The following is a 25,564-nucleotide window of genomic DNA, read 5'->3' on the forward strand; positions in this document are numbered from 1 at the left end:
GTAGCTGTGGACGGAGGATCACTTATTTTAATATATTATGCATTTAAGCTATACTTTGCATTTATGTCAGCTGGATGCTTGTAAGTCACAGCTCTATGCAGGGATGTCTCTTTCTGCTCACCACCACAAATTAGAAGCCAGTTTAGTCGTGTCACTGGAGGAATGTGGTGGAAGCCTGTCGTCTGCAGCCAGTGGGAATTTTAACTTCTTGGAATCTTGTTAAACATTAACACTGTAAAAATTATATATTCAGAGTGCTGTACTCTACATGTGCTAGGAATACTCAAACTAAGCCTGACCCTGAAAACAGTTATGTAATGAACAGATCAAATCAATCATCAAAAGTCACAGATTTACACTGAGCATTGTGTTACATTACATTTGAATAGGAAACAAGCTTTGCCTACGTTTTTTTCTGTCAAAAATATTACCAGCATGCAAAATGTATAATGTGATTTATGCATCAAACTTTTAAATAAAACTAGTATGACAAATGTACCAACATGCATTGCACTTCAGTGCAATACAATGGTGCTTAATAGGCTAAAACTTATGCACACGATTCCATGAAATATGCCCAATATGACTCAATAGTCAAATTTGTTATTCAGCGGGCATCCTTTGCACCTGAGGCCATTGCCTTTTCCCTCACTGTCCTGAATGTGCTTTGTAATCCTTATTCACTAACAGCAACATATCAACTTCACCATCCACTGTGCCTGGATGTGTGAGTCACCTTTGTAGTTACACTTGTCATTTGAAATCCTGCCAGACGTATTGCCCCTGCAGAGCTAAGCTAATCGCTAACGAATGGCTAAGTGCCGAAGCAGGGCCGTTTCCTTCTTGAGTCGGGGGCAAGGCTAAATAAACTAATTAAAAATATAGCTGCAAGCACGCAGTGTTCAAGGGGAATGGGTTTGAGCTTAATGAGGAGCTTAACATGGGGAAACATGGCTGAAGGCGCCCACACTGCACTATATGTATGAAGGCCAGTGACAAAGCTCGGGTGACTGCAGCATCACCTTTTGCTATTTAAGTCCTTGTCGGTTCGTGTGAGATGTGGATGTACGAGCTGGAAGGCAGCCGCGAGGAGACAAGACGGTGCCAAGCAGACCAGTGCCATGCCATGTGATTCACAACGCCAACAGGCAAAGAGAAAGAAGTGCACTGCATGAAGGAACTGACACCTGAAGAGGAGGTTAACAGAGGAGCAGAGCCGTGCAGAGGTAGTGAATGTAGAAGGGGTAAAGAGGAGACAATAGAAAGTATGTGTAATTAGACAGATCCTACAGATCTACACTGTGCTGCTCCTTGTAACTCAAGGATAAGTGGGGTCACTGTCTTTCGGGGTAATGTTATCTGACAGGGCTAGAGTTAAAGTGCACTGTATGGAGCCATAGGGAGGTGTAATGGGAAGAAGATGTCATGGACAGAATGGGATAATAGGAACTGAATATGAAATAATGCAATGAAATATAAAATAAAGAGATTTTTAGGAGTGCTTGTAGCATTTTTACAACCCATTGTTAACAATATGTCCTGTTCAGAAATGTTCAGTTTCTGTATTTTGGAGAAAATCTGAGAAATTGGCAAAAGTAGTGCAATATCTTAAAGCAGATATTTTTTTTTGCAAAATCTACTTTTCAAAGCTTTCAACCATGTTATAGTTGTTTCCCCTTTTCATTTACTCTCTCAAAGTTGTATTTGGAGTGATTTGTGCATTGAGCAATCTTTAATTACTTATTTTCAAGACACCATATTGAAGATCAAACTCAATTTTCACTGCCACATGCTTATGCCCACTGCTCTGTACATACTTTGTTCTCCAATTTTATGTTGTTAATCAGTGATACACACTTCAGCAGCATCATGTAGTTATTTTGGTACAATCAAAAGAAAACATCAGCTATTCACCAGCATGATCTGCAGCTATCAGTCAGAGTTGCTGAGTCTTTGCCATGATGTTGTTTAGCATGATGTCAGCTCTCATTTGGCATCACAGTTCTTTAACTGTGTCAAATCAGTGGATTTATTTCTTTTATTAAATTGTTTTAGACAAATATAACAATTTAAACTGTGAAAATGATAATATAATGTTCCATATATATAACAATATAGCAGGCTTAAGCACAATATGTGTTCTTTAACTTAAGACACCATGCCATTTAGGTCCAGAATCAAGAAAGATCCACTTTGGTATAAAAGCAAAGATGAGAGGCATCAGTCAGCCTGAACTAATGCTAAAGCAATAATGTGCTGGAGCATGGCGAATCCATTCCACCTGCTGTGAGCAAAATGTTTCATAATCACAGTTTAAACATTGTCTGGATCAGCACTGAAGCACTTTAGTCCAGTCTCCAGTACACATTTTTAAAGTGACATCATGATTTTATTAAAACATAGGTCCTGTACTGTATCATTACTACCTTGTCGCTCAGTAGTTGGGCCAGTTTTTGTTATGGAGAGCACAGTAAATCTAAAAAACTTAATTGCCATAATGCAATCTAAAATGTGTCAAAGCTTTTATTCCAATACAATAGTCTCTAAATAGCATCTCTGTTTCAGACAGCTGGATATCTATTCAGCTGTATGAAAACAACAAAATAATGCATTATCCTCACTATATGTAAATGTCCTGTTCTCTCTGCACTGGTGCTGAAGACAATGGAAAATATCACAGGCAGTCAAAGTTGGTGCCACATCTGTTTACTCACTGGTGGTTACATAACATAACATATTTTATTTTTAAAACTATTTCAAAGGGGGGCAAGCCAGGGCTTCATCCACTTACAATGCGCTTTATGTTTGAAAGCAGCTGATTTGTGGCAAGTGGAGACATTAGATCTTCATCAGTGCTGGGGAGACACAGAGATGAGGCTGCGGACCACAAACACACATAAATTCAATTGTGAGGTTATGAATCCTTCTCCCAGAGACAAATTCAATATGCACCTGGATATAGATTGAATAATCCAATCAGAATATAATATGTTTGAAGCAGTCAGTTTGATGTGATTCGATTGGGCCCTGTCTCGGTGCAATACACAACGCTGTGATACATGGAAATGTGTTTCTGCTGAATTCAAACAGGGTTTTGTCGCTGTTTGAAGGATTCTACTGAACAAATCAATCTAAAGTCCCAGTGAACACGGGCCTGTCAGATTTGCCTTTAGGTTAGGCAGCCAGCAGTGATTGAATCTGGATCTATTCAGTGGCTTTGTGATGCAATCCAGCGGCGGTGATGGAGGAATGCATGCTACAACAATGTTATGTTTTAGATAAGTTTAATGCCATACTGTGGAGCTTTTCAGAGATAGATCAACAGCATTTAACTGAGAAAAGCAGGTGGCAGACCTTCCACTAAAAAAACATACATGTATAGTAACAAGAAAGCCAATCACGCATCAATATAAGCCTTAAAATTTTACTTTGTTAGCAACTGTCCCATGAAGGTTTTATTCACTTTAACATCTAACAACATGCCTTGAAAAGTCTATATTTTCTGATAGGGATAGTATTTTGCGTGAAAACCTGGCTGTGTTTCAATGTGCACGTCTTTCGCTTTTGCCTTTCCCCTCATCATCACCCATCATGTTGTTAATGGAAGATTGAAAATTGCAGTTACAGCAGGTAGAACATCAGAGCTTCCTGCACTTAGCATAAGCAGGTGATTCAGTCTGCTCCTTTCTCAGACCAACCACTTCAACGCACATCATTTTAGTGAAAACTCCAGCTGGCTCCATCCTGTGATTATAAAACTTCCTCTTTAAATGCTTCTCCATCGTCATTATCGGCAGTGTTGCTTGGACCATTTGGCCCGCACCGTCTCACCTGCAGACTGTGGAGGTTGGCCCAGCAAGATGCCTCACTATATTTCCAAAGAGGCATCGTCTCCAGGAGCAACAGTTCATAATCACATCACCTGCTGCTGTGGGCTGTCCATCAATAAGCTCAGACAGAAAGGCAATTCTAATCCTATCACTGGACCAGGTAATACTCTGAGTACATACCAATGGGATTTCATGTGGTGCATTCCTCACTTCACCAGTAATAAATTAGACAATAAAATGTGATTCAAATAAATATATACTATATAATTTTGACCACATTTTCAATCCAGGGTGTCTCTCAATGAAAATGAAAGTGAAACAACATAATGTTCTGACTAATGTTTCAAGTACTTCCCAATACACCTTTAAAAAAAAAAAAAAACTGCTACAGTCAGTGTTGCATGTTTGTATTGGTTTGTCTGGTATCTTTGCCTTTGCTGGTATTATAATATTACTGTATAAATATTTAGAGGTCTTATAGTCATCTACACAACTTTAACATGTTCACGCAACTCTGCAGGAAAAAAAGGCAGTATTGATTAATTTATTTATTCATTCAATTATTTATTATTATTTATACATGATTAAATATGTATTGATGTTTTCCTCTTGAATAAGGACACACAGTCTGTTTGGAACTTTTTTCACTTACCCACAGTCCACAGACAGTGGAGTGAAACCTGAACCAGAGCTCTAATGTGTCCTAATGTATCCGGCCCACATCCGCTTAACATCCCACTGAAGGCTGTCTATGGTGTGGCACTAAATCCATCCATTTACTATTAAACCTGCGAAACTATGAAACCTGCGAATCTGCCTGGCTTCACACGTGAACACTGAATCTAAAATTAACTAAATAAACTAAATCTAAATCTAGATCTGAGGTTGAAAATGACACCTTTTAAAAGAAAGTAAAAGCAGCAACTACATTATAAAGACATAGCCTTTATATTCCTTCAATAGACATGTGGGAATTTGAATACATGCAGCATTAGTAACGGAGCACTTAGTATCTTTTCTGGTCCACCACCTGCTTGTCCTGCTTAAGATGTTATTGCGTGGGCTGAAATGTTCCACAGTCTAGCATTTAAATGATCTTGCCTCCATGGAGACAAGCAGATGATGCCACAAGACCAGGTTATAGGTTAGATTTGTGGAGATGGGACCTCAAAGTAAAAATGCATGTTTTTTCCAATTTATTTTGGAGCAATAAAAACCTGTAATAGAGTTTAATGCTATACTATGGAATGTTGCTAGCCAGGCTGGCAGCATCTCAATTTCATTTCTCTCCAGCAACTAGGTCAGGAATCGGAATACACTAGACGGTTTGCAAGAACCCCGGAAGTTGTAGACCATACACCAGCCACTCAGCGAAGAACTGAGAAGCCCTGACGTCAAACTCAAGCGCCTGTCTGGGTTCCTTTTGTCGTACAGCACAACAGTAAACAAAACAGTTGAGATGGATGTAGATGAAGGCATACATTTTGTGTCTGAGATCGAGGATTTAAAGCTGGAACAAAGAGAATGTTTGGTGAATTTTATCAAGGGGAAAGACATTATTGCCCTTCTTCCTATGGGAGTTGGGAAAAGCTTAATGTACCAGTTAGCCCCGTTAGCGGCACATTACATACGTCATGACCAAACAGCAGCGATTGGTTAGATTAAAAAAAAGTACCGGCCAAGAATGAGTCCTAATGCTGCGAGGTCAGATGGTTTCCACAAAGTGAAACCAGCTGATGAATCAGGCTAGAATGTTGCAGGCAATAACACGATAGAGGCAACAGACCCTCCACCTGAAAAGTTACATAGTGTTCCTCTGTTGCTCCACCCCAAAGTTGGACTCCTCGTGCTAACATTAGAATTACTGCAGTGGTTTTATCACTTGAACTGCAATTAATTTTACCACTACTCCTGGTCATAATAGTGCCACTTCTACACCATTTACCAAATCACTGTAAAATGTAATAAAGGGTAAAAATTCATAAAGTACTATCTTTGGAACATTTAAATTGCACTGTTATTCGAGAAAAATGTTCCTACTTTCTAAATATTCCTAACTGAATCTGTGCACATTGACTCTAGCCTAATTACCTCCCCTTTATCCCATCTTGTTACCATTTGAGCTCTTCTTCCTCTTGTATGCTCTCAAAATACCTGAACCTATCTGCGAGAATATTACCCACAGTTTCCAGTCTGAAGCATTGTCTAGAGTCCATGCAATATTTACAATGAAGTGCTGCTGCCGGGTTCAGACTGCAGAGAAGTGCTTGTGCTAACGTACACAGATCACCGCCATGAAAAATTCCACGCTGAGGTTTTGCCAATTTAATGCCGGGCACCACACCGTGTCTGTGCCGGAAATACTGTCACCGAACTGCAGGGGCTCATCACGGACAGAGGTGAATAAAAATGAGAGGTACATAGGAAGGATTCAGACAACACAGAAACCATCCACTGGAGTGATAAGAAGAGTGACATGGGTGTGTTTAATTAAAGGGCTCTATTTTTCTGATCTACATTATAATGTTGTTTCCTCATCAAAAACATACCTGGAGTTGAGTTTTGTTTCATTCACACATGTTTAGCACAATAACCCTGCAGATTTAGGCTGTGCTTTTCTCTCAGACGGAAACACTCTGCTCCACTGTGCTTTTAAACTCCATACACCTTCAGTAGAATCACTTATATCATTTCAGACCTGGAATTTCCAATCACTAGTTCTCCAAATAATGCCATGATTCTTGAGCAACGAATTGGCATGTTTATTGAGCCCACGCACTCACGGTGAGGTTCCGAACAGGGAGTTAAACCCTGAGCAACGAGCAGCGTTTTGTTATGGACAAATAAGAATGCGAACATGCACGTTGAGAAATTTTGGAATGAATGGTAAATGGTCACATTTTTCTATAGCACTTTTCCACCTTCAAGGCACTAAAAACACTTTACAACAAGGAACCACTCACCCATTCACACACCAGTGCACACAGACACTGTGGGCAAGGTGGGTTAAGTGTCTTGCCCAAGGACACAACGACAGCATTCATCTGTGGGAGCTGGAATCACATCAGCCAACCTGTGGGTCAGTGGATCTGACCACTCAACCTGTGATGTTTTATGTCGAGAGCTGGAGTCGAACCACCAACCTTCAGATCAGTGGGCGAATGCTCTACCAACTGAGCTACTTCCACCCTGAAGGATGAAGGAGCTATAGAGTTTGCATTTTTATTGAGGCTCTTTAGTTTGTTTGCTATATGATTGTTCTAAAATCCAAAATCAATTGGCGGATGGCTGGCGAGTGCGTTTTTGAAAATTGGTCAAAACCTTGGGTGCAAATGGATAGCGGGCGCATGATGAGTTTTGTGTCGCTGTTGCGGATGAAAAAATAGCCCATCCACACATCTCTAATCTGTACTAAACAAGAGGTAAAAGGTAGCAGTTAACTTGAAAACTACTGTACCACTATATGACATCACAAGGTGGGACAGTGCATTTTGAGCACTGGAGATGCAGACAGACTAATAATAAAGGGTTACTCAAACATGTGTTAAAATAAACAAAACACATCTTCAAGTATGATTCAGATACTAAATTCTGATACTATTAATAATTATATAATTGTGATACAAAATTCTGATACTATTCTTGTGATAAAGCTCACAACAGTCAATTTTGCATCATATAGGACCTTTAAAATATGATAAAGGTTGGAGCTTTAACATGCTCTCCAACTGTTTTGGAAGAACCAATGCAATCACAACTGAAGCTGGGAGGCCATTATCGTGGGCACTTTTTTTTTTTTTTTTTTTTTTTTTTCACTACTGGGACATTTTGGTTATTTTTTGACTATACTACTTTTTTGACTATACGATAAGATTTAAGCCATAAAACGGTTGAATAAATAACTTTTATGACTCATTCCAGATGCAAACTAAGTACTAAAGTGTTTCATTTGGCTATTTATTTATTGCAGCTCATGTTTTTTTTAACAATGTTGTAGATAGATAGAATCGTTTCTGTGATCTAAATTTCCTCTTGGGTTTTTGTGTCAGTGGCATAAATTAGTTGCAATGTTATCGTTTATCGTCTATGTTAACTTCAGTAATATATCAAACGTCAAAATTTGTTATCGTGACGGGCCTACCTTATTCAGGAACAGTGATCATCTGATTTGAGATGGTTGGGAATCAGTAGTAGTTTACTCTGATTTGTGTTATAATTTTGTTTTACTTGCGATACTCTTTCTGCAATAACTAATTCTGGTTTTGGAACTACCACAAACAATAGAGAAAGTTGTGAAAGTAACCCAAATACAGTAGTTTGGGGTCTAACAATCTAGTAAGAAAGTTTAGGATTGGTACAAGTATGATATTTTCTGTAAACATTGAGAACTAAAGCATGCCTGCCTCTGTAATCAGCTCTTACATCAGCTGTTGTATTTGTTTCATGTGTGACTATTTTTATTCAAACAGATACACAGCGCATTGAAAATTAATTCGGGTCAGTCTTAGAAGATCTATCTCTATGGCAACTGTAGCCTTCTTATGCAACAAGCCAAAGATATCCAAATGAGATGACCAAATTAGGACTTAACTAGGCCAAGATATTTGCACATACAAGACAATGCAATGTGTCTCACTGGCTGCACTGTTAGGATTCCCTTAAAGCAGCAAAGTTCCATTTGGAGCTGTAAAAAGCTAGTGGAGATGTTACATGATCTGGGATTTCCTGCTAGCCTATTCGCGGTTACGCCCACTGCGCTAACACTATCAGATGAGCAACCCTCGCCAGCGTATTAAGTGGATATTAATTTACCCCTGGGAGCTTATTACAGACCTGAGCATTAATGATACAATTCCCCATTTACAATCTTCACAATCCACAAGGACCGCACTTTGCTGCTTTGACACCGGCCTATAGTCAATACAACGCTACATATCTGTCAAAGTAAAGCGGCCACAAGATATCAACAAATAAAGTCGTAGGGGTAATATTAGTAGCAGTCACAGTAGAAGTGTTAGTATAGAGAGGATATAGCTTTATATCAGGTTGGTTCAGATTAAAATTGGGTGCTCAAAACACTTTACATGCCGAACCATTCTCAAAGTATCTACAGACACTACGCAATGTGGCTTAATTTTTTGCAGGAGCAGCACCAGGGGGGCTTGAGGGGGAATTATCCTTCCCTCACTGCAAAAAACAAAATCCAGCCAAGTTAAGATGACCTGAATTAAGAAAGTTTTATCATGATTTAAGTAAGTTACAAGTAAAATTATTTACCAGTGGAACAAGACTTTTTGTACTTAAAATATGAAAATACAAATAGAAGAGAAACACACTTATTCCATTGATCATTTTACTTGTCAAGTTGAATTGACTCAAATAAAGTAAAATATTCTTAATTTAAGTCATTTAAATTTAGCTAGATATTGTTTTTTTTTCCCAGTGCTACAATGGCCAATGTACTCTCGTAGTCATTCAGTCTCAACTAAATATGTTCAACCAGAGTCCTGCACCAGAGTCCTGCACTGTACCTGTGGGTATCAGCAAATAGTTGCTGAAACAGGCGGGTTTTAACGTTCTGGAATTTTATGGGCAGGAATGCGGGTGGGTAGTAATTACACACGGGTGGGTCAGGACTAAATCAGGACTAAACCAGGACTACACCAGAACTACACCAGGACTAATCTTGAACTTAAGAGAGAGAGAGAACCCCAGAGCAGGGTGTCCGCAAAGCAAGATCGGGCGACGGCTGCACTTACCTCCGTGGGCCACTCGACGGACTATGCGGGTGCACCTCCGGACCTGTCCCAACAGTGTGTCCTGGTTCAGCTCTGGTTTAGTACTGGTTTAGTCCTGGTTTAGTCATAGTTCAGTCCTGGTTTAGTCCTGGAATCAGTCCTGAGTTAGTCCTGGGTTAGTCCTGGGTTAGTTTTGGTTCAGTCCATGGCGTGTGTGGCACAGAAGTCTGATATCTTGATCAGTGTTTTTTCTGCTCAATAAATAATGCCTGTGAAGTGATGACAGTCGAGTCACGTCTGTGAATTAGTATTCGTAATGAAGAAAGCGTAACCTTTTCACTTCATTTCATTATTGTAATTCCTGAAGTCGTAATGTTTCACTTCATATTCTGATGGATGCTTTAGTTAGAAAGCTTGTAATCTGTGTGTGATTTATCATGGGCACGGGCGTTTAACGGGTGGAATGTTAACAGGTCCGGGCAGGTGCGAGTCTCCAAAAATGGATTCGTGCAGGACTCTGAATCACACAGTGTTCAAAATGAGACGACAATAAAAAATAATGTAATAAATCAGTAAATGTGCTAACTGCATTTAAATGTAAAACAGCAAAGCAAACATGGTAGGGGGTGAGGGATACGCTCCAATGATAAAAGGCTCTAAATGAACATGTTAATCGTGCACCCCCACAGCTCCTCCAACCAAAAATATCTGGCGCCGCCCTTGATTTTTTGCTCAAGGACACAACATCGGTATGCACTAGTGGAGTAGAGATTGAACCACAGACCTACGGATGATACTCTACCGACTGAGCTGTTGCAACACCGGGTAACTTAAATTTGTAACAGACAGTTTTCAATTCAACAGTGCACCATCTGATTTTCTTTGTAAATATGATAAATATGATCAATGATAATCCACTATGGGGTGTCTTTCAGATGTGCGGCTAATCTGGCTATGTTAATTTTGTCAATTTTTATACGTTCCCGCAACATCTCAATCCAGTTACATCAGATGTGCGCCCCCATGTTTCTGATTGGGATTCAGAGGAGACTATAGGTGGACCGTCAGCACATGTCTTGCACTGGTGAGGCTCCATCTTTAGTTATTAACACTCACCCGGCACACGCAGGAGCCCCGGGGCGCCTAGCTTTCTGACGCTAATGCATTCTAATCTTGTCAGGCCATTAAGAGCTTCAGCTACATTACAGATAACAGCAGCCCAATCAAACACCGCTGTCCGTCAACATCTCCGATCAATCAGGGTGCGTGGGGTGCCCATGCATGAGATATATCCTTCAAAGGCCAATCACCATGCAGAGCCCCCAATCGCTACTGTACAGCAGGAACCAGTCAGCTAAGGAAAATCACTACAGTAGCTAATCACATGGCTGTAAGCGCTGGCAATGGGAACTACAGTAATAGATTGTTTATTTTTTTGGAAGTATGGAAGCACGGGTTCCCACAAAAGAAGACAAAATGCAAGATGGGTTTTACCAGAATGAGACAATACTTTGTTGAGTTTGACATTTAATAAATTGTGCAGTTCAGTTCACAATTGCCTCACAATATTTTGATTTATTATACTTAGCTGCTCATTTTTGGAACAACAGCTCCTCAAGAGATCTAAATCACCAGAGTTAACCCCTTTTTTGTCAGAGCCAATTTTTCAAAATGTGTCCCCAAACTCTTTGCAATTTTATCTCAAGAGTTCATGTGGCACAAGATCTTATTCACCAGGTGTTTGAGGTGGTTTTCAGTGGTACCTCATCCACCCTAAAATTATGCTCAGTTTAACACTTGCTGGCATTGGTGCTCTTAAGCCTTTTCCAAAACAAAGAAATATTTTCAAATCTGAATTTGTTGAGAACGTATTTATGAGTGTGTGAGACTAACCCTAGAATTATTCACAAACTTATCCGATCTGTTCTCTCATGTTCATCACTGCTTCAAAGAAAACATCTCTTCAGCTTGTATCTTTTATCTGATCATTGTGCTGCATTTATCTTACCTTAGCATGCAGAACTGTATAAATTCAAACACAAGCACCAAAAATGCAATAAGCCAGTCCGTTTTATCCATTTATATAAAATGTCCTACAAATGACATACAAATCAGGAAAAAAAAAAACTCATGCTGAATCCAGAATCCAGAATCCAGAGAAGGGTCCCCTGTTAATGTTTGTTGCCCTAGTTGCAAATGTGAGAACAGATTTCCCCACACAGGAGTTGTCTATTAATGTGCATCACACTGCATATGGGTTGCACCAAACGTTCACATTATAACATAGAAAGTAGTGTTTTAACAACTTGAGGTCTCAGTATTTTACTTCGACGGGAAAAGTTGGAGTGTTTGGATTCAGTTGGCTGTGTTTTGGGTGTATTTGTGGCGAAGAGCAGCAGACACTGGAGAGAGAGGACGTGGCATCAGGGCACAGGCTGCTGCACAGGAGAGGTTATTTTCAGGTTTGGCTGTTTGCATTATTCAGCGAGTCTCCTGGAGGATCGCTCACATACAAAGTTCAGCAGCTCCTCCAGACAACCTCTCCATAACAATTAGCCCCGGGCCTTTGTTTGTGGAACATTTGGTGATTACAAACAAGATCAAGTTCACTCTTATGTGCGGTAGGGTTAGAAGATTTGAAAGACGTGCTGCCATTACATCTTTGCAGTGCACAGTCTTGATTATTTCAGGACATAGGGCTAATATTTGTTAGCAAAACTGAAAATGAGACAGGTTTAAGTTCCTAAACCATTCCCTCGTTTAGGTGCTTAGATCTGTCTTTAGAATTGTACAATATTTGAACTAAATGAAGCAGGGCTAGTTGTAGGATCTAACTCATTAAAGAGCCCATATTACACAATGTTCTCATCCCCATTACAGTTTCATCATCATAATCCTATCTGGAGTTGTGTTTTGTTTCATTCACGCATGTTTAAACACACAAACCCTGCATATTTAGGTTGACTTCTCTTCTCAAATAGAAAACACTGTTCCACCTTGTGATGTCATATGGTAATACAGGAAGTGCTCCAATGTGTTTTGAAACTCCATACACCTTCAATAGAAACATTTGGATGATTTCAGCTCTGGAATTGCCTACTATCTCTATTGAACTAAATGTAAAAGGAGGTGTGAACTTGAAAACTACCACTATATGACGTCAAGGTGGAACTGTGCATTTTGAGCTTTGGAGATGTAGACAGATAATAATAAAGGACTACTCAAACATCTGTAAATGAAACAAAACACATCTCCAGGTATGTTTTTGATGAGGTAACAACATCCCAACACAGCTTAAATCTCACAAGAAGTAATTTTACATTCCTTGCTATTCCTTCATTTAGGTTCTTAGATCTGTCTTTAGAATTGTATTGTATTTAAACTAAAGGAAGGAAGACCAGTTGTAGGATGTAACTCATTAAAAGACTGTAGGCATGTCGTGATGGCTCCTGACACGGGTTAAATGACTTGATATGTGTTGACGTGATGCGTTCTGTCAGGGTGCTTGTTGTCAGGAGATGGTCGGAGGCCCTGTCGCTCACAGTTGCACAGAGCATTAACTGTTGGACCATGCACAGCGTACTCGAAGATATGCATTGTTCAGCCAAAATATTATGATCATCAGAGGCGGGTATAGTACGGGTGTAACGATATCCAAGTCTCAAGATACGATAACATCACAGTATGAACCTCACGGTACGATATTTATTGCAATATTGTGGGAAAGCTCACGATATGGTGGGGAGGCTCACGATTAGGGATGTAACAATCTCCAAATCTCTTACGATATTTACACAATATTTTCACGATGTACATCTCACAGTACAATATTTATTGTGATATTTTGTGGAGGCTAACAAAACTGTTAATATGCTACTTTTCCCTCTTAAAATGCCTTGACAAGACTTAATCCGAAGAACTAAGATTTTAAATTGCTTAGAACTGTTATTTCTTCTTGTAGTCTACACTGAAATGGAGCAAAGGATCATGGTCTATGTAGTTTGGTCTGTCTTTTTTTTAGCCATTGCTGCACCATAACTCTTAATTTAAGCAAAGAGACTTGTAATTTGATATATTGTGATGGTGCACGATATTATTGTGAGAACTTTGACGATACGATATCACAATATTTCAGTTACTGTGGCATCCCTGGTGTCCTTTAGCCAAAAATGACACCCAAGTAAATACCGATATTTCAAAAGTAATATTTCTCCAGTAGAAGAACAATCGAGTAGTTCAAGAAATTACTCAAGAGTAAAGTGTTTCAGTAGCAGCTCAGTGGTTAGAGCACTCGTCCACCAACCTGAAAGTCGAAGGATCAATTCCTCAAACCAAGTGTTGTTGTGTCCTTAGGCAGGACGAGACACTTCATCCACTTTACTTAGTATGAAGTGGTGTGTGTGTTGGTAAAGGGTAACACATGTACAACAAATATTTTCTCAGTATGAAGAGTATGTATTTACTTCAGTAGTTACTTTATCACTGTATTAAGAAAAGCTTGTTTTCGCATCTAGTTTTCCCACAGCATAATGTGTTCCAGGTAACTACGTGTACTTGACATTTCCAGTCTTCCCGTATACATCCAGCGATACTTCAGACCATTAAGTCCATTCATTATTCATAGGAGATTATTACTTTGCTGCTTCCCTTCCCATAATTGAGCAGATATTTTCCCTCTGATCCATGGATACAGGAAGTGGAAAAGAGGAGGATAAACATCATGAATAATCAAAGGCGTGTCATCGATGCACAATACAAACCAATGTCCCAGTGGCCTGAACAACAGAGACCACTTAATACTGAATCTGTGGGAAGTGTTACGAAGGTTAAGAGGATACACTGAACAAGCACATAAAACAATCTGAACAGTCTGAATCTAAGAGGATACAGACAGATAACTCTTTTTATAGGAAATGTACAGTTTTTTCTTGTTTTTACATAGTGTGGTTAAGCTGTTATAGGCTACACTTAATACTGTATAGCCTTATGAATGCTGAACAGCAGCTGAATGAAACAGAAATCACAAAAATAAGTAATAGACATTTTTTCTTCCTGCACTGGTAAGAAAATGTAACACTGTTTATGTGGCAGATGTTTTGGCCAATTAAATTCACGGAAAATGACGCTGCATGTCAAAAAACTGTATTCATTATCTGAAAACAAACAAAGGCAATTATTACCATGAGCTCATTCAATGTTTCTCAATCTGTTACACCTGACTGTACTGCACTTTATTTTACATACTTTTTCTTCTATCTATTGCCAACTGCCCATGTGTACACAGTATAAATTTGGGGACAATGAGGTTTGCTGGTTCTGAAAACATATTTGGTCTTGGTACATCTGCATGGCATCAGATTGTTGTGAAAGTTTAAATAGATGTACATGCACATGGTGTTATTGTCTGTGCATTCTTTAGAAACATCTGAGTGAAAAGCTAAAGCGTGTTGTGCCATCGACCCCGGCGTGGCCTTGAATGCAGTTTGTGCATTTAGAAATGTCATGAGCGACGGGGCTCCTCGGGAGCCCGCTGAAAGCTGCACAACAATAGTTCTCCCCATTTAGCGAACAGCTACTGCAGAGTGTGTGTGTCTGTGTGTGTGTGTGTGTGTGTGTGTAATGTGGTTATGTGTGCTGTTTGTGTATAACTGTGTTTGTGCGTACTGTTTGAGCATATTGTGTTTGTGTGTATTGCTTGTGTGTATTGCGTGACATATAGGGCTGGTGTTCTGTGGGATAGAGCTGATAAGAACTGCAGGATACTACACTGCACTAAATGCCACTGATCCTACACTTAATCAAACTCAATTCTGAATGATAGCTGACACAAATGAACTCCTGTGATCATAAATTCATTGTACCTGACAGATTTCTGACTTTACACTGATCTAATCAATTTTGGAAAAAAAAAAAAAAAAAACATCTCTTCTTTTTGATTTTGAAAAGAGGTAGATGTAGAGAGATCATTACCACTGTACTGTTATGGTCACTCTGAGGTGGTAAGTATAGGAGCAAACTCATGGTAACATAAGTCCAAAACTGAGCACATATCATTTCTCAAACTACCACTAGTCACACAAGCATAATAACTTATAACCTATTTAACACAAATGGGTAAAGTCTCTCCCAAGGACAGAGTCAGAATTCAAAGCCAGTAGCAGAGCCTAGAGTGGGTGAAGGCCCTATAGCTCCTGAGCTGCTGCTGCTGCTGCCCCACAGACTGCACTAGTATCTACGCCCTCTTACTTTACACTGCGTCATATTTTGAAGTAACAGTAATCGTGCTTCATTGCAGTTTTTGAGTTCCACTCCCATTTCCGCTAATTTGATTAAGTTCAACTCTTTCCAACTCCAAACCGGTCTTCATTTACATTTTACAAAATAGCTAGAATCCAGCCTTGGCATAATTAACATAGGTTTGATTTGCATAGCTCGGGGAGATTGCTTGATGATGTTAACAAATGTTATAATTACAGCAGCATGTAAAGATGACTCTTTATTCACTGTAGACCTCAGGCGTGTTTTGTAAGTTTTATCTCAAGGTAAAAAGCTAACTTCACAGTGGAAAGTACACGTAGCTCATTAGCCACCCCCTCTCCTGGGATAGTCCCAATATGGGGATGCCCCCTGGTGGCTGTGTTACCGTAGGGGGGCCACTAGGGAGAGGGAAGGAGGGGTATGGTGGCTGGTGAGGGACAAGAGGGACCACAGGAAACAAACAGCGTAGGCAATGAGGACGCTCCGAGAATACGGCTGCATCGTTTAAGTTACAAGGATGAAACAATGTTTTCCTCCACTGTGATGAATGTTGTTAGCGGCTAATCAAAGGGGGATTAGGGAGGAGGGCTGCAGTATAAATGTGACAACAACAACGCACACAAATGAGGTATGAAAACAGCATCTAAAATCATACTTCACTCGTGACTGATACACATAGCATTTTAGTTATTTTAATTACATATTTTACTTAGCATTTCTCCACTTTCTGCACATCAAGGAACCACTTACCCATGCATACACCACTGCATGCAGACACAAGGGGTGAGGAGTTTAAGGTGCCTTGCCCAAGGATACAACAGTGAGTATTCACTTGTGGGATTTGGAATTGATCCGCAAACCTGTGAGCAAGTGAATCATATCGCTCTAACAACATTTATGCCAGGAGTGGGATTTGAACTTCCAACCTTTCGCTCAGAGGATGAACACTGTTGTTTTTTTTTCTCATCATAATTTTGTATATATTCATTGTAGTTCTGATAACAAATTCACAGCTGCTTGGATTATTACTTGATACAAACTATATATAGTGGTTGTCAACATTGTGCTATGATTAGCTTAAAAATTGATTGAAAGCCTGACTGAATCATGACATTTGTGACAATAATTAATTGGAGCTTTTCCTGACCCACTCATTTTTAAAGGCCAATTGGTCAGAGTGAATTGACGTTATGTACATTAAAATGAAAAGCTGCATTGAAGGCTTGGGTAGATATCGTCAGAGCCATAAATTGCACGGACATGTTGGCTAATAGCACCAAAAGCTTTCAGGGTCACTTTTTATTAAGACCTGCCCCTCGTAAATCCACTGCACACGGAGGGCTCATTGTCACCGCTGTGGCATATTCAGGGGTACGTCAGTGGAGCCGTGCTGTCTGGAGCTGGGCCTTTGAAACAGCGAGGAGCGGAGGAGAGACGCTCAGCTCTAAAATAAGGAGGCAGATGTGTCAGGGCTCGGGCTTTGGAGGAAAATGAACTAAAAAGAGCACAACGGGAAATGTCAAAACTCCCCAGTGAAATGCAGCTGCAGTCGGAGATGTGGGTCACAGTGATCATGTCAGAGAGAAGCACTCCCGGACATTTAAATTGTGTGGGCCAGATACACACTGGAGTAATTTACCTCTATCATTTGCCTTCATATGACATTACAATATTCTAGAATCATAAAGTTTAAAGGTGCACTGTGTAACTTTACAGGTGGGGGTGTGTCACCTTCTTGTGTCTATGGATATGTCATTGTTCTGCTTCGAATATTCCACAATATGACATTAAACACAACTATATTACATTTATTCAATTACAGGTGGTTTATTGCTCAAAAATGCCCAGAAAAAATGGCATTCTGAGTGTAAGCGGGGTTGCCTCTCCACAGATCTGACCTGTAACTTGGCCTGTTTTGGTTTACATGAAGGTTACATGAAAGGTTTAATGCCATACTGTGAAACATTTCAGACAAAGCAATAACATGTCCATGAAAAAAAGCATTTGACGGACCCTCCAACAGAAAAGTTACACAATGGACCTTTAACATTTGAGATGAGGAACAGGGTTAGGGGTTAGAATTCTATGTTAATAAATAGCTGTTTAAAGGGACAGTCAGGAATTTTGAATATAGGACCTCATTTCCTAGTTAGCCAGAGTGTTGGAGACGTGTGGAGACACTTTTTTAAAATATTCCATCCAGTCCTTGTATTTGCAGAGGTCACTAGTGCTAAGCTAGCGCATGTCAATTGCCATAGTAATCCTGCCACTAAAAACAAATGTAATAAAACTAACCTTGCATCGCATGAATTGTTGCATGTTGAGGGACTATTTTCTCAGAGACAGCACGTAAGGTAGGTGCTAGATGATATCAGTCCGCCGCTGCCAAGCTTTCTATCAGGGACATAAATCCTTCAAATGCAAGCTTGGTTTTACTTCTAAAATTATTCTATTGACATAGACATTTACATAGACAGTCTGGCGTGATAACAGATTTGATTCAGGTATTTTGTGGAGTGGGTAAGACAGTTTTTAGTGGCAGACTAACTATGGCCATTGACATGTGCTAGCCTAGCACCAGTGACCTCTACAAATACAAGGACTGGATGGAATTTTTTTTTTTTTTTTAAAAGTGTCTACACACGTCTCCAACACTCTGGCTAACTAGGAAAGGAGGTCCTATGTTGAAAATTCCAGACTGTCCATTTAACTGTCTAATTGCAGCTTTGTTGACCTGGTTACTGGTTGATATCTCTGCAATTACTGGGCCTATCAACATGAAACAAAAACTGCCCACGTTCAACATTTCTCTGTCATTAAAAATTAACAAAAGTGATTTTTTTTTTCTTCATAACAGCTTTGGAAAGTGGTGCCATTATTAAACACAAAAGACGTGGTTGTTTTCAGTTGAAAGGATTTTAATTCAGAAGATTAATATGGCTAATTTGTGGAGCCAGTCTCTAACAAAAAATGATATGGTTCACATTTGTGGATCAGTTTGGATATTATTACAAAACAGTGAATCTCCCATAGAATTAGATGTCGAAATCCCAGATAGAGAAGAACAGAGATGCTTTTGTATGACACGCATTTAATATGAGTGAATACTTTGACAGACAAAACAGCCAGACAAGTATTAATAGCCCTGATTTAAAGACTAGAAATAAGGCTTTGGAGTTGTTATAATGATGGAGAAGAGGTGGTAGTGATAGCATAATATATTTATGCGTTAGTATTAGTAGCAACTGCAATTCAGTTAACTGTTAGAACTGTGTAATACTTTTTCTTCTTTCTTAGAGCCTTACAAAATGAGTCATTTGCTCTCAAAACCAAAAATAACAGAACCCGTTGCAGCTGGGAGTGTCTAACAAAGCACTGACTTCTCACTGCATATTAATGTGTGAGTTTGGGCAGGGGACAGTTTGACTACGGAGAGGAGGAGTATTTTTAGTCCACTGGGCCACTTTATGGTGCGTGTCTGTTTTATTACGCCTCTCTCCGCTGCTGAGACTGCGTCTGTGGATTTATGGACTAAGCACTGACCCCTGATACTCCGTCTGGGTGTATGGGTCACCAGTAAGGGTCAAAGTTCATGAATTATCACCAAACAAGCCAATGTCATCCACTTGTTATCCACACACAGCAAAACACAGGGAAACACACTCCATTGGTTTTCTATTCTCAGCTGAGTGGTTTTGATAAATACTACCTGGTACCAGCAGTAGGTATACTTTTTTTTTTTTGGTACTGGGTTAAAGTATTGGTGTTTCAGCGGGTTTATATAAAAAGCTATGGTGAAAAATCATTCTTCCTTAGATATCCTCAGAAATCAATACTGTTTTTTGCTCTTTCAGGATGACCACTGCAAATCATCTTTTAGCTCCTGCCTTGTAATTAAGTTTTTTTTTTCCTTGTAAGGTTTCCACAGTAAATGACGGCTTGATATGGTGGTATAACTATGGTTCAAGGCGATTGAACAATGATATTCACAAAAGCAGTTCTCAAAAAGATTTAGAGGCACATCAAAGTGAAAATGGCTATGTGCTTCTCGCCATTAACCATTTTTAGCAGCAGCAAAGCAAGAAGTGTAATAAAATCCTGTATTAGAGACTATATTTTGAAGCTCATGGAACAATTACAACTATGTAGGTTGAGAGGGGAGAGCCGGGAGTTCCATGGTGAAAGGATTATAGAGATTAATGCAAGGTTTGTGCCCAAAGTATATCCTTGTGGTAATGACAAAACTCATCAAATGTGTCCAGCAGCTAAGACCATTCAGGAGTATGCTATTGTGCGTACGGCAAGCTGCAAGGGCCAAATTATGTGTCAGTGTTGAGCTGTCGCTTAAGCCTCTTCTGTAAAGTATAAGGCAGAGACATTGGGCTTGTTGCAATTGAATAATGATGACACTTAAGGTTTATTTGGTGAAAGTTCTTTCAGTATTTAGTAGCTCAACACAAAGCAGGTGCAAATTCCCCTAAATTATTCTGTAATTGTTCAGTTTTTTTTTTTTTTTATGGAAGAAGTGAAATGATTATTATTAATGTCAAAATTACCTTTTACTTTGTCTACATTATGCTCCTCGATTCAACTGCCAGTAATACACACTATGTAACTTTTTGGTGGACGGTCCATCACTTGCTGGTCTCCACTGATTTGTTCTTGCTTTACTTAAAATCTTCCACAGTATGGCAAAAACAATGTCCTCATGACATGCAGGTGATGCCAGGCAGTTGACATCAGGCAAAGCTGCCTTTAGGAACTGTGGAGAGGCAACCACAGGTATAGTAGTACATCTGTCTGTTTTGGTTCGTTCAGCAATGGCGTCCACACAAAGCACAGTGCTGCCCTGTGATTGGCTGCACTACTGGTGAATCACATGCAAACGCTTCATCTGGGACTGAACAAGATGAATTCTCAAGCGTTTGTGAACTCAGTGAAAAGAGCCAGATGAGAAATTTGGGGGGGGGTTGTGTCTTTTGGCATGGCACTTTTATCTACTAGTCTATTCTGAATCATATTGAGATATACTAACAGTATAGTTAGGCAGAGTTCTTCCATAGTTCACCCACTCAAAGTGCCTGCAGACTACAGTAGCTGTAAATTGCCTCCACCTCTGTTCTGTCAGTGTAACCTTCACTTTAAGTTGGTCGAGCTCCCAGTGGCTCCTGTGGTGTTAGCATGCTGCTCGCTAACACCGGGCTACAGGGTCACCATGGAGATACCAACATTTCGGTCACTCTTGCACATTTACATAACGTGAGCAGGCTGACTAAAGTAACTTTCATAGCACTGCTGTTTTCACAGGCGCCTCTCACTAATCCTACAGGGAAGTATCAAGGTCACAGAGTGTTGTAAATATGATATATATCATTTTCTGCTTCACATTCTCTGGATGTATTTACATGAAAAGAGGATTTCGTCATGATACTGTACTGGCACAGACATGGCAAGAGAAACCATTTCTTCGCCCATTGGGTTTATGCCTTGAATTTGACAGTGCTGTTTAAAGCACCATACATAACATGAAGTGTGTCAGGCTTTATCAGTGTTCACACTACAGTTGTGCACAGCAGACCCCTCACAGAATGCTACTTGTTTGCATTTCACACGTCCAATTGAAATGAAGTGACTTTGTTTCTACACACTGTGCATATTCTGTCAGTCTGCCATGATTTATTTATGCGACTGTGTCTCCAGAGAACAAAATGATACACATTTCCTCCATCTGTAATAGCTATTCTACCACAGTATGGCCATGGCAATTTGTCTTTATGTAAACTATGATCTGCGTCCTCAGGGAAAGCTGCGTGGGTCACTGTGTAGCCAAATATGATGCAAAAAAGTCAACATTTAGTTTCTTTACAGTCCTATTTGTTTCTTTTTATGGTTAATCATACATCGACATGTTATAGTTCAACATTACAGCCTGGCTTGTCCTAAATGAACAATTCACTTGGTAAATTAACCACAAATACTGGCTCAAGATAAATGTTGGATTACATAACCAATTATAGCCTCTAATAGGTGAAGGTGTATTGGGGTTTTATGGTAGAAAATGCATGCAGTTGCTGACTGATAAACACTCATTGGAAAGTAGCTGGCTAAGCCTGCAGTATGTTTATTTATGCACAACATATTCATCCAGAGAGCAATTATGATGTTGAAATCCTAGTGGCTACTAACTTTTTGATTAGCATGTCCGAGCTAATTAGTTTTACTGTCATTAGGGGAAGTGTTAGAGTGCTTATTTGTCTCATATGTGCCCGGTGCAATCATGTGAAGTCGCTGGAGGAGAGGAGTGAGTGGGTGTGGCCCTCATCCTGCTGTGGCCTGACCCAGAGAGGAGACAGATCTGACTCCAGGCGCTACATCCATGGCTAATTACAGCTGTTGCCTAGCAACTCCAGCAGCGGGAGCCGGCGGTCCAGGAGCAGCCCAGTGGTCCGAGCGGCATTAGTCAAACATGTGATGGATCTTCAAATGACCCCTGTGTGACCCCTGACCCCTAACCCTCTGACATCGAAGAGTCAACTGCATCTGCACTAAATGATACGGGAGCTGGCAGCTATATAGTCTTTATGGAAAATAGAAGCAGTTCAAGTCAGCTGAACCTTACCCTTAAAATCTGCTATTATCTAATCATAGGTTTGTACTTGAAATAACAACCACAAAGGTCAATAGTATCACTGAATCATTCTATTATCTGTAGACTTTAAGTAAGTTAGAAGTATTTCAGGGTTGGTATTTCTTCATTATATTATTCAATTGTTCATATTGTTAAATTACTAAAGCAACTCTCCATACAATTATCTAAACTACAATTATCTTTGATCATTTGACTTGTGATAGGCTATCTCGCACACTTTACTCTTTTATTGCCGGACTTACAGCAGACCCTGTCTCTGAATTCCACCTCAGTGTCTCTTGTCTCATGTACATCCACTTTTGCATACGTGATTAGTGGGCCTGTGTTTTGTCTTTCAGCACATGCTTGTTGTCCTCCCTGTGTCCCTGCTTCTCTGTCTTATCCCCCGGTGAGTTGTGTCTCTCAACCACACGTACACACACAATGTCCCAAGACCTCCTCCTCATAATTACCACCCTTGTTTTTACCACAGGGATGCCAGCAAGCTAATTACTGAGAAATAATCACATGTTTGTCAAGACCCCTGCAATCTCGGCTATGTAAATGACTTCTCCTCCTGACGAGCTGCCTCACGCACGTAAACAGCAGCAGTTTGTCTCCTGAAGATTCGCTAATGAAATGATTTTCCTGTTCAGAAACAAATATGTATAAATGATGATCAAAGAACTACAATTATGGCGTGTGTCACATGTTTTCTGTTCAGGTGTGAGATAAACAATGTGATTTACTGTTCTTATATTACCAGGAAGTATAATATTGATGGAGAGTATATTGTGTTTATTTCAGTGATGGATGGAAGCCGTTTGCACTGCAGTTTTTGTTCTGACCAAACTAAATAAACCCATAACTTTCTCTTTCAGTAAATGTTTTGTCTATAGCCATCCCACTTCTATTTATCCATAACATAAAAAATAAGAATATGTAAATGGATTTTCTCTCTCCCAGTACAAAAACGTCAACTTTAGCATATCTGAACTTAAAACTGATATATTTCAGCTACATCCTATTTATTTAAAGTCACTCTATGCATTTTTTTAAAGTTAAAAATAGACTAAATTACTATATTTCTGTTGTTTTTTGGCTCTGATTTTTAACAGTATGGCATAAAATATATCTATCTATCCATACAAATTAAAGTTTTTAACTTTCTACTTTCATGAAATAATTCAGACAATGTACCACCTCCAGAAAGTTATTTTAAAAGGTCCTATAATTACAGAAAATTAATCCTTGCAAGCTTTAAGCCATGTTAAAATCTTGTAACCCCATTAAAAACATACCGGGAATTGTGTTTTGTTTCATTCACACGTGTTTGAGTAACCTTTTATTGCTCTGTTCACATCCCCATAGTTCAAAATGCTCTGTTCCACCTTGTGATGTCATGGAGTGACAGTTTTCAAGTTATCTGTGCAGTAGAAATGGTCAATCCTAGGGCTGAAATTATCCAAATGATTCTAGTGAATGTGTATGGAGTTTAAAAACATTGTGGAGCTCTTCCTGTATTGGCAGGAACATGACATCACAAGCAGAGTGCTTTCTGTTTGAGAACTCAGCCTAAATATGCAGAATTTGTGTGTTAAACGTGGATGAAACAAAACACTCTCAACTCCATGTATGTTTTTATGAGGAAACAACATAAAACAGATAGTCAATAATATGGCCCCTTTAAGGAAATTTAAGTGAGTAAGTCTTGTAGTACACAAGCCCTGATATACACATAAAGAAGCTTCCATTTGCTTTATATATGTCCTGTATATTGCAGGTCAGCTGCTTCTGAGAGGTTCACTCCATGTGGGTGTGAAGTCTGAAGATCATCAAACAGACAACCACTTGAGCAGTACACCTTAAGTACATGCTTGACCTTTTATTACAACTTATCTTTTACTGCCAAGATCAATTAGTTCGCTTATCCACACGTACAGACCCTTTCAAAATGTGTGAACAAAAGCATTCTAACTTCTGGAATGGAGGCAAAAGTGAAATGGAACATAATCTGATTTCAATGGGAAAACTAGGATTAATCACAAAATATAAAAAAATATGAAAAATCAAGTCAAATGAAAACCTCTCTGATACAGGAGAGAGAGAGAGAGAGAGAGAGAGAGAGACATTTACAACAGTGTATTTGTTCATTTAAAAAGAGATTATGATAAACACTAAGCATTTAGATATAGAAAGTTGTATTTCTCCATCCTGATTAACAGAGAAACAAATTAACTAAATGTATGTATGTATGTATGTATGTATGTATGTATGTGTGTATGTATGTATGTATGTATGTATGTATGTATGTATGTATGTATGTATGTATGTATGTATGTATGTGTATGTATGTATGTATGTATGTATGTATGTATGTATGTATGTATGTATGTATGTATGTATGTATGTATGTATGTATGTGTGTATGTATGTATGTATGTATGTATGTATGTATGTGTGTATGTGTGTATGTATGTATGTGTGTATGTATGTATGTATGTATGTATGTATGTATGTATGTATGTATGTATGTATGTATGTATGTATGTGTGTATGTGTGTGTATGTGTGTATGTGTGTATGTGTGTATGTATGTATGTATGTATGTATGTATGTGTGTATGTGTGTATGTATGTATGTATGTATGTATGTATGTATGTATGTATGTATGTATGTATGTATGTACGTACGTGTGTACTAATATGTGTAACATGGAAACTCAAAATTGTCTTTTGGTTATAATGTTGCATATACATAGAGCTGTTTACCAGTTAATCATTGAAAATATATCATCTTGGCTTCACTTTGCCTCCATTTGCCTTCATTGCAGAATTTTGAACATTCTGATGACATAGGAATTTAAAGGGTCTATCGAACTTTTGTTTCCTTTACAGAGCATCTGTTTAGCTGTAACAACTGTCTGGAAATAGGTTTAGCCGAAGTACCAGATATATTTTTCTCTACATTTTTTAAATATACTTCCTATTTCCTACTAAGTGAAAATCAATGAAAGTAATTCTACAAATGTGAGGCTGCGTTTGGCATTATCTCAAACTTTTGCTGAACTTTTGCACAGCCAGATGTGCTCTTTCTGTAAAGTAAAAAGTG

The 25,564-nt window shown here is 39.1% G+C and overlaps 1 protein-coding gene across 24 annotated transcripts in view; it reads right to left on the reverse strand.

Annotated features, from left to right (window-relative positions):
* The window catches only part of LOC110156860 (neurexin-1a), a 319,412-nt gene that overhangs the window by 247,290 nt on the left and 46,558 nt on the right, over nucleotides 1-25,564 (reverse strand). For 4 of the 24 annotated variants that reach the window (XM_055162526.1, XM_055162532.1, XM_055162524.1 and 1 more), the window contains exon 6: nucleotides 12,967-12,982. The exons of the other annotated variants lie outside the window; for them this stretch is intronic. In XM_055162526.1, coding sequence (XP_055018501.1) covers nucleotides 12,967-12,982 — 16 coding nt within the window. The remainder of the gene's footprint in view (nucleotides 1-12,966; nucleotides 12,983-25,564) is intronic. 24 annotated transcript variants of the gene reach the window in all.

This window comes from Boleophthalmus pectinirostris, unplaced genomic scaffold, assembly GCF_026225935.1.
Source record: "Boleophthalmus pectinirostris isolate CB_2022bp ecotype Guang Dong unplaced genomic scaffold, ASM2622593v1 HiC_scaffold_5, whole genome shotgun sequence".
Lineage (NCBI taxonomy): Eukaryota > Metazoa > Chordata > Actinopteri > Gobiiformes > Gobiidae > Boleophthalmus > Boleophthalmus pectinirostris.